The sequence below is a fragment of the Formica exsecta genome, unplaced genomic scaffold (assembly GCF_003651465.1).
Source record: "Formica exsecta isolate Colony F162 unplaced genomic scaffold, ASM365146v1 scaffold819, whole genome shotgun sequence".
Taxonomy (NCBI): Eukaryota; Metazoa; Arthropoda; class Insecta; order Hymenoptera; family Formicidae; genus Formica; species Formica exsecta.
Window position 1 is genome coordinate 51542 of NW_021853591.1, and position 7412 is coordinate 58953.

General features: G+C 43.2%; 3 protein-coding genes across 3 annotated transcripts in view; 1 reads left to right on the forward strand and 2 right to left on the reverse strand.

Annotated features, from left to right (window-relative positions):
• Positions 1-653: 653 nt before the first annotated feature.
• Positions 654-1700, reverse strand: LOC115244387. Its single transcript, XM_029821976.1, has one exon. It carries the CDS (start codon positions 1698-1700, stop codon positions 654-656), a length of 1047 nt encoding a protein of 348 aa, XP_029677836.1.
• A 3-nt stretch (positions 1701-1703) lies between these two features.
• LOC115244388 lies at positions 1704-5663 on the reverse strand. Its single transcript, XM_029821977.1, is given in 4 exon segments — positions 1704-4269; positions 4671-4803; positions 5143-5391; positions 5645-5663. Coding segments are annotated over 4 exon segments (2274 nt in total). The 3' UTR covers positions 1704-2396.
• Positions 5664-5836: 173 nt separating this feature from the next.
• LOC115244391 overlaps positions 5837-7412 on the forward strand; it is a 13139-nt gene continuing 11563 nt past the window's right edge. The window contains exon 1 of the mRNA XM_029821982.1: positions 5837-5910. The gene's annotated coding sequence lies outside the window, so the exon portion shown is untranslated. The remainder of the gene's footprint in view (positions 5911-7412) is intronic.

The window sequence follows — 7412 nt, forward strand, 5'->3', positions numbered from 1 at the left end:
TACAGCATTCACGCGTACGCCCGTCCGGCATACGAACAACATAGGCATAAAATTTTGGGCCACCGGACACAAACGCCTCGATATAATTACCACGGCCGTAGCTTTCGAGCTCGTCCGTCATGTCACCCAGAAAATTTCCCGTATGCGGTTCATACTCATTCGGTTTACCTGTGCTTACGTATATACACGAATCAGTATCATAATATAACACGCGTCGATCTAAGCGTTCTAAATATTCATATAATTTTAAGCGCGCTTGAGCCGTCGTATACGCCGCTATCGCAACATTAGTTATAGGTGAGGGCGTGACAGCCTCTTGTCGCAATCGCCACGAAACATATATTACCTCGTCGTTCACGGGTAATATATCGGTTATCTCATGCTCGGCGCTCGTCAGTAATGTCAGAAAACGTTGCAGCGTTCTCACAACCTCGGTATTCGGCAAATTGGCCCGCTGGCCGAATTTTCCCCAAAATGAATTTAAACAGAGTTTTGCAACCGAACGTAAACCGGGGTTCAGCGCGATGTTATGCTTATCGAGAACAATACCTTCGGTTTTTTCGTACTCCCGTAGATATCGTTCTTTAGCGTCATCGTCGTCACCGCATTCCCCCGGCCATCCGCTTGCTTCTTGTTTAATTGTAAGAATGAGTTTATATATTCGGCGAACAAACCGCCTTGTCGCGATGCGCGATCGAATTGGCTAACTTTATATTGCCAAATCTTACTGCCGTCACGAGATAACCTTTTTCGACTGCCTTTCGTAATTCGCACGACACCCACGTACCCTCGAATTCGCGCTCATTAATGTTGTCGTGCGTGCAGGATGTCTGCGCAAATGTTTCGCAACAACTACGACATAAGGCGAAAAGCAATTTTCCGCGCACGCGATACGGAAGTACAGGGTGAAAGAGGTTGCGAGGAGGAAGCACGGTACAGCGTATGAGACCTTCGAGCGAATCAAAATTGTAATTTGGAGCTATTCCGATTAAAGGGGCGCATTCTTCGCCGACATAAATATCTGGATGTCCGATCGGGAAAGCGCCTGTCTTCAATACATACGGGTATAAAGAGCATACGTCTACGTAATGTATTTTCTCTGCACCCGTAACTTCGTATCGAGTCACGATATTTCCCGTACGGCCGCCGAAAAATGCATCGCGAGGGTCGAGCGGTGGTGTTTCCACCAACGGATGGTTTTCGAGATATTCTCGCATTTCGCGATTCTCGAGCATATCCCGATCAAAAACGCATTCCCATTTTTCCGTCACCATGTACCCCCGTTGTCGAAGGCGCCACGATATCGCGAGAGTTTGCTCGTATCGCGAAGCAATCGTATCTCCATGATCCGAAGTCGAAGAAAGCGCTCTATCGCGATTCGAAGGAAAGCAAGTCGGACACCCGTGCCAAAAGCATCCGTGAAATTGTAAAATGTGACGCTGTGTCGTCTCAACATCGGTCGTTTCATAATAACCGTCGACGAGCGTGCCATCAATCGTACGATATTCACGCGCACGCTCCGCATGGTTAATAGGATGCCCGATTTCGCGCTCCATCCATACCAGCCATTGTAGAGCTTTACGCGAATAATTGCTCGCTTTTCTATATCCACCGGAAGGGATAATACCTATTTCCTTTTCGCGTAAAAAGTTTTTACGGAAAACTGTCATACACGTCGAGGCAATAGTGGTGCATTCCATAGGCATAAAATTTTGGGCCACCGGACACGAACGCCTCGATATAACTACCACGGCCGTAGCTTTCGAGCTCGTCCGTCATGTCACCCAGAAAATTTCCCGTATGCGGTTCATACTCATTCGCTTTACCTGTGCTTACGTATATACAGGAATCAGTATCATAATATAACACGCGTCGATCTAAGCGTTCTAAATATTCATATAATTTTAAGCGCGCTTGAGCCGTCGTATACGCCGCTATCGCAACATTAGTTATAGGTGAGGGCGTGACGGCCTCTTGTCGCAATCGCCACGAAACATATATTACATCGTCGTTCACGGGTAATATATTGGTTATCTCATGCTCGGCGCTCGTCAGTAATGTCAAAAAACGTTGCAGCGTTCTCACAACCTCGATATTCGGCAAATCGGCCCGCTGGCCGAATTTTCCCCAAAATGAATTTAAACAGAGTTTTGCAACTGAACGTAAACCAGGGTTCAGCGCAACGTTACACTTATCGAGAACAATACCTTCGGTTTTTTTGTACTCCCGTAGATATCGTTCTTTAGCGTCATCGTCGTCACCGCATTCCCCCAGCCATCCGCTTGCTTCTTGTTTTAATTGTAAGAATGAGTTTATATATTCGGCGAACAAACCGCCTTGTCGCGATGCGCGATCGAATTGGCTAACTTTATATTGCCAAATCTCGCTTACTGCCATCACAAGATAACCCTTTTCGACTGCCTTTCGCACGACACCCACGTACCCTCGAATTCGCGCTCATTAATGCTGTCGTGCGTGCAAGATGTCTGCGCAAATGTTTCGCAACAACTACGAGATAAGGCGAAAAGTAATTTTCCGCGCACGCGATACGGGAGTACAGGGTGAAAAAGGTTGCGTGGTGGAAGCATAGTACAGCGTATAAGACCTTCGAGCGAATCAAAATTGTAATTTGGAGCTATTCCGATTAAAGAGGCGCATTCTTTGCCAACATAAATATCTGGATGTCCAATCGGGAAAGCGCCTGTCTTCAATACATACGGGTATAAAGAGCATACGTCTACGTAATGTATTTTCTCTGCACCCGTAACTTCGTATCGAGTCACGATATTTCCCGTACGGCCGCCGAAAAACGCATCGCGAGGGTCGAGCAGTGGTGTTTCCACCATCGGATGGTTTTCAAGATATTCTCGCATTTCACGATTCTCGAGCATATCCCGATCAAAAACGCAGTCTCATTTTTCCGTCATCATGTACCCCCGTTGTCGAAGGCGCCACGAGATCGCGAGAGTTCGCTCGTATCGCAAAGCAATCGTATCTTCATGATCCGAAGTCGAAGAAAGCGCTCTATCGCGATTCGAAGGAAAGCAAGTCGGACACCCGTGCCAAAAGCATCCGTGAAATTGTAAAAAGTGACGCTGTGTCGTCTCAACAACGGTCGTTTCATAATATCCGTCGACGAGCGTGCCATCAATCGTACGATATTCATGCGCACGCCCCGCATGGTTTATAGGATGCCCGATTTCGCGCTCCATCCATACCAGCCATTGTAGAGCTTTAAGCGAATAATTGCTTGCTTTTCTATATCCACCGGAAGGAATAATACCTATTTTCTTTTCGCGCAAAAAGTTTTTACGGAAAACGATCATACACGTCGAGGCAATAGTGGTGCATTCCTCGAACGGGCATACGTTGCCGCGGTTTATAAAAATTTTTCTAAATGCTATACAGGCGCGTCGAAGAATGTCTACATCGGTACGACAATAGCGAACAATTTCTTGTTGAAAGTCGAATACGGTGTTTTTTCGCGTCATGTCCGTATGCCATGCGAGAAAGCGTTCGCGTTCCGTTGTCTTCATGTTTTCAGGAGAATAATATTTCGCGTCTGGTAACGGCCCGACATACGTTTGATTTTCGGCAGTGTTAAATAAATGCGGAAAAGTGCCTTTATCCACAGAGTCCCCTAGGCCAAAAGCTTTCGGTAATTCAGATAATCGCATTGGCATATAATTAGCACTGTCGATGAATTTTGTATTTCCTGCTAATAACATTACAATTTTTGTGCCGCTCAAAATTATTTTCGGCTCTAAATCATTCCGATTTTCTACGATGTATTGAAGAATAAACTGCGCGTCGAACGCTTTCGCATTATGTGCTATGCATATGATCTGGTTGAAACGTTTCGTCTTTCGCGTTGCGAATTCGGCAAATTGTTTCACGGGGTCATGTCTGAATATGAATTCGCGTATGCCGCACCAACGGCATCGCACGGACATGTCGTTTTCCTGCGCGCATGCTTCGCAAATCTGTTGCGCCACGCAGAGGGTAGGTACATGTTTTTTCACGTTCATCGTACCTTCGAGCGTCTCATCTTGCCGTGTTTCGAAATCATAAAATATAAATGCCACGAGGTCCTTTTTGCGCTTGTTTACCTCTTCGCCAACAGCTTCTTTACTCTTTGTTGTTCCTCGCGTATCCGATATCAACGTAGTCATCGCCGTTGACGAGGACGGTTCGGTAGAGGAACTAACCCCTTTGCGAAGAGGTTGCATATGACATAAATGATTTTGAGATTGCGGCGTTCGACATAGCCTGCAGTAAGAAATGCCACATTCGTGTTTTGTATTCGATTTAACCGCGCATCCGCATTCATTGCAAAATCTCACGACATTACAAACACTCGCGAGCGATCTACCGTTATACGATTTTTTACTACGATGACGATCGAAATATTTTGCACCGTAAAACGTTCGATTACATGAATCGCATTTCACAGGCGCATCGGAATCGGTGCATGCCGGCTCTGCGAAACAGCGCGGACATTTATTCAAGCACCGATGACCTATCTCGTCCCGAAAACTTACATTACACGACGTACAATAATTACGAGAACCAGCGGCTGCTTTTAATGTCGCGAGCTCTCGTAATACATTATATTTAATCGGTGCGACGATTCCCGTCCGAGAGAAGCGAGTATTGCAGTTCCGTCGTACATAGGTTTTTCTCCGCAACCGAAAGTACTAAAATTATATACAACTATCGCGGTATTGTCAGCGGCGAGATAATTTGAAGCGTTCGATTTCCCGAATTCCGCAACCCTCTTCAGGTATCGTAGATGTCTCCGACCTGAAAGAACCGTAACGTTAAAAACTCGAATATCGAAGCGTTCCGCAATATCAAGACCTCCCGCGCTCTGCGCTACCGAACTCACAATTCCCCAAATATCTTCATACGTCAAGTCGCGCGCAGGACGAAAAGATAATCCGGCAGGTCCATGAGATAAATCCGCAGAATGAAAAGATAACCCCACATAATCACCAGGTTCGCATGAATTTATGGCATACGCGTGAATTTCACGGAACGTGTTTTCTAACAAACGATAAATATCTCCGCCTTCAAGCAACGGTCGAATCGCGAAACTCGCTTCTTTTCCGATTATGCCGAATCTCCGGAACCGACGTGTACTTTCCGCTAATAAATCTATATAGTTAAAATTAATATGTCCAACCTGAAGAGGCTGTTGTTGATGATGCCGTTGCTGTCGTTGTTGCTCCGCTTCTTCGGCATCTTCTGTCTCCGGCGAAGGATTACAGCTATCTTCAGCGCCGACTTCCTCTTCATTTTCCTCTTTCGTTGTTGCTTCCTCGTTATTATGAGGCTGCGACTTTTGTTCTACGTGAGTCGCTTCTTTATTTCGCCCACCACCTCTCTGCACTGTCAAAAGCAAACCGCAATATGCAGTAATTCATCATAATCGGCGAAATAGCCTAGCCTGTATAACACTGCTAGTACAGTGTTCGAGCAGGCCCACGCAAAAGACCGAAAAACAGCGTAATTGAATTCCGACAACTCATCCCATAACGCGGATAAATATCGTTCCCTGTTTAACGTAAGCGACAAATTTGAGCCTATAATTATGCATTTGCATAATATTTCTTTGAGTCCAGTCATTTTTATCAACGCTCACTCACGTTGTCACTTTTCATGATAAATATAACACTTTTCGCGGAAAGACACGCGTTGCTTCGATCGATGGCGAATTCGGAAATAATTTTTCTACTACACCGCAAAGCATTTATTTAAACTCATATCCCCTCTTTTTTTCCAAAAAGGAATACCCCCGAAAGAATTAAAATTTCTTCTTTCTTCCGAGAAAAAACGGACAAAAAGAAAAATAGTTTCTTATTTTTATTACGATATGCAGGCATTGCATGCAATAGTTTTATTGCTTAGGTGTTTTTATTATAGAGGTGTCAAAGTAAAGACTTTGTTGTGAAAATCTTTTAAAATTTTCGTAGAAGGGCTAGGATTATGCCAATTAGAAATTCGTCCTTTATAACATTTTTCTCTTTACAATATAAGCTATAAAAATTTATTATACGGCTGCTAGGCTTTTATTTACGCTTTGTAACATATTGTAATTGTATTTCGAAAAAAGTTTAGAGAAAAATTTTTTCCTTGTAACGAATCTAATTTCTAGATGTTTCTAGATGTCTTCACGTAATTTTTAGCGTGATGAATAAGTTTGAACGTGAAAAATCATGATTTTTCCTGTTATTTGGCTGTCTGCGCAAACTTTTCCCCCCCACTTTTCTTTATATTTCGATATATAAGCAGCACGAGAAGATGCGAATTCTTATTCATTTGAGTTTGCTCGTACGAAAATCTTCCTTTCGGCTTCGATACAAGAATTTGTCGTTGTTGTGACTAGTATTCAACTCGGTTTTATTCAAAAGTGATAACAATGGCTGCCACAAAAGAAGTTTCCAGTGATCAGAAGAATCTAACCGATTTTGTTAAATCTACACACGTTTGCGATATTAGCAAATCGGACAACAAGATCGACATCGATAGAAGAAACGAACAGCGTTATTTATTACTATCGACAACGTATGGTCTTAATTCATCGTGTACTAAGAAGCTACATGTGGGATTGCAAGCAACAAACGAAGATTATTTCGCACCAATTGTTAAATTAACGGGTAATTATGCGGACGGAATTTGTCTTGATACCGACACCTGGCAGCAATTTCAACTCAACATGGAACAGATGGACCTGTACTTGAGTGAGAATCAAAAAACCAAACCAAGTCCGATTATCATCAACAATATTTCCATCGGCTTCACCACCGCTTACGGGTCGAGGGCTGTGATAGTGACTTACAAGGAAAATGTGGAACAATCTGCGAGTAATGGTGAAGCGGAGGAGCAAGAGCAGCCGCCCTTGAAGAAACGAAAAACACACAGTGTCGCTATCGTGATGCAGAAAGCAACTTTTCTCGGCCTGGAAAATATTGCGAGATGCGTGGATGCGCATTTGTCTCGGCTAGTTTGCATCGCCGACACCGTCAACACCTGCGCCAATTACTTAATGAACGAGATAGAATTAAAACTCCCATCAGCTTACATAGATCGTGAAATTATAAAACTCATAGTTATCGGTAATTTTCAAGAAATTGAACGCAATGTACAAACGCAAATAAAGGATTTAACATTTTTAGATGTATATTTCAATATTGTATTCAAAGAATTACTTTCACTAGGATTTAATGAAATCGTGCGTATAATTTTAAAACGCAATTGTTAATTTTACGAAAAAAAAAAATAAAAAATTATTGTCAATAAATATGAAGTTTTTCCACCTTAAAAATCACAGCGTATTTTTTCCTTTACCCCTCTCTAATATTTCCTTTACTTCTTTACTACACGCATAGAACATTCCATCAAAATAATAT

Excerpts from the sequence above, each read along its gene's own strand:
- LOC115244387 (XM_029821976.1), bottom strand. The coding sequence starts at position 1,700 with ATGGAATGCACCACTATTGCCTCGACGTGTATGACAGTTTTCCGTAAA.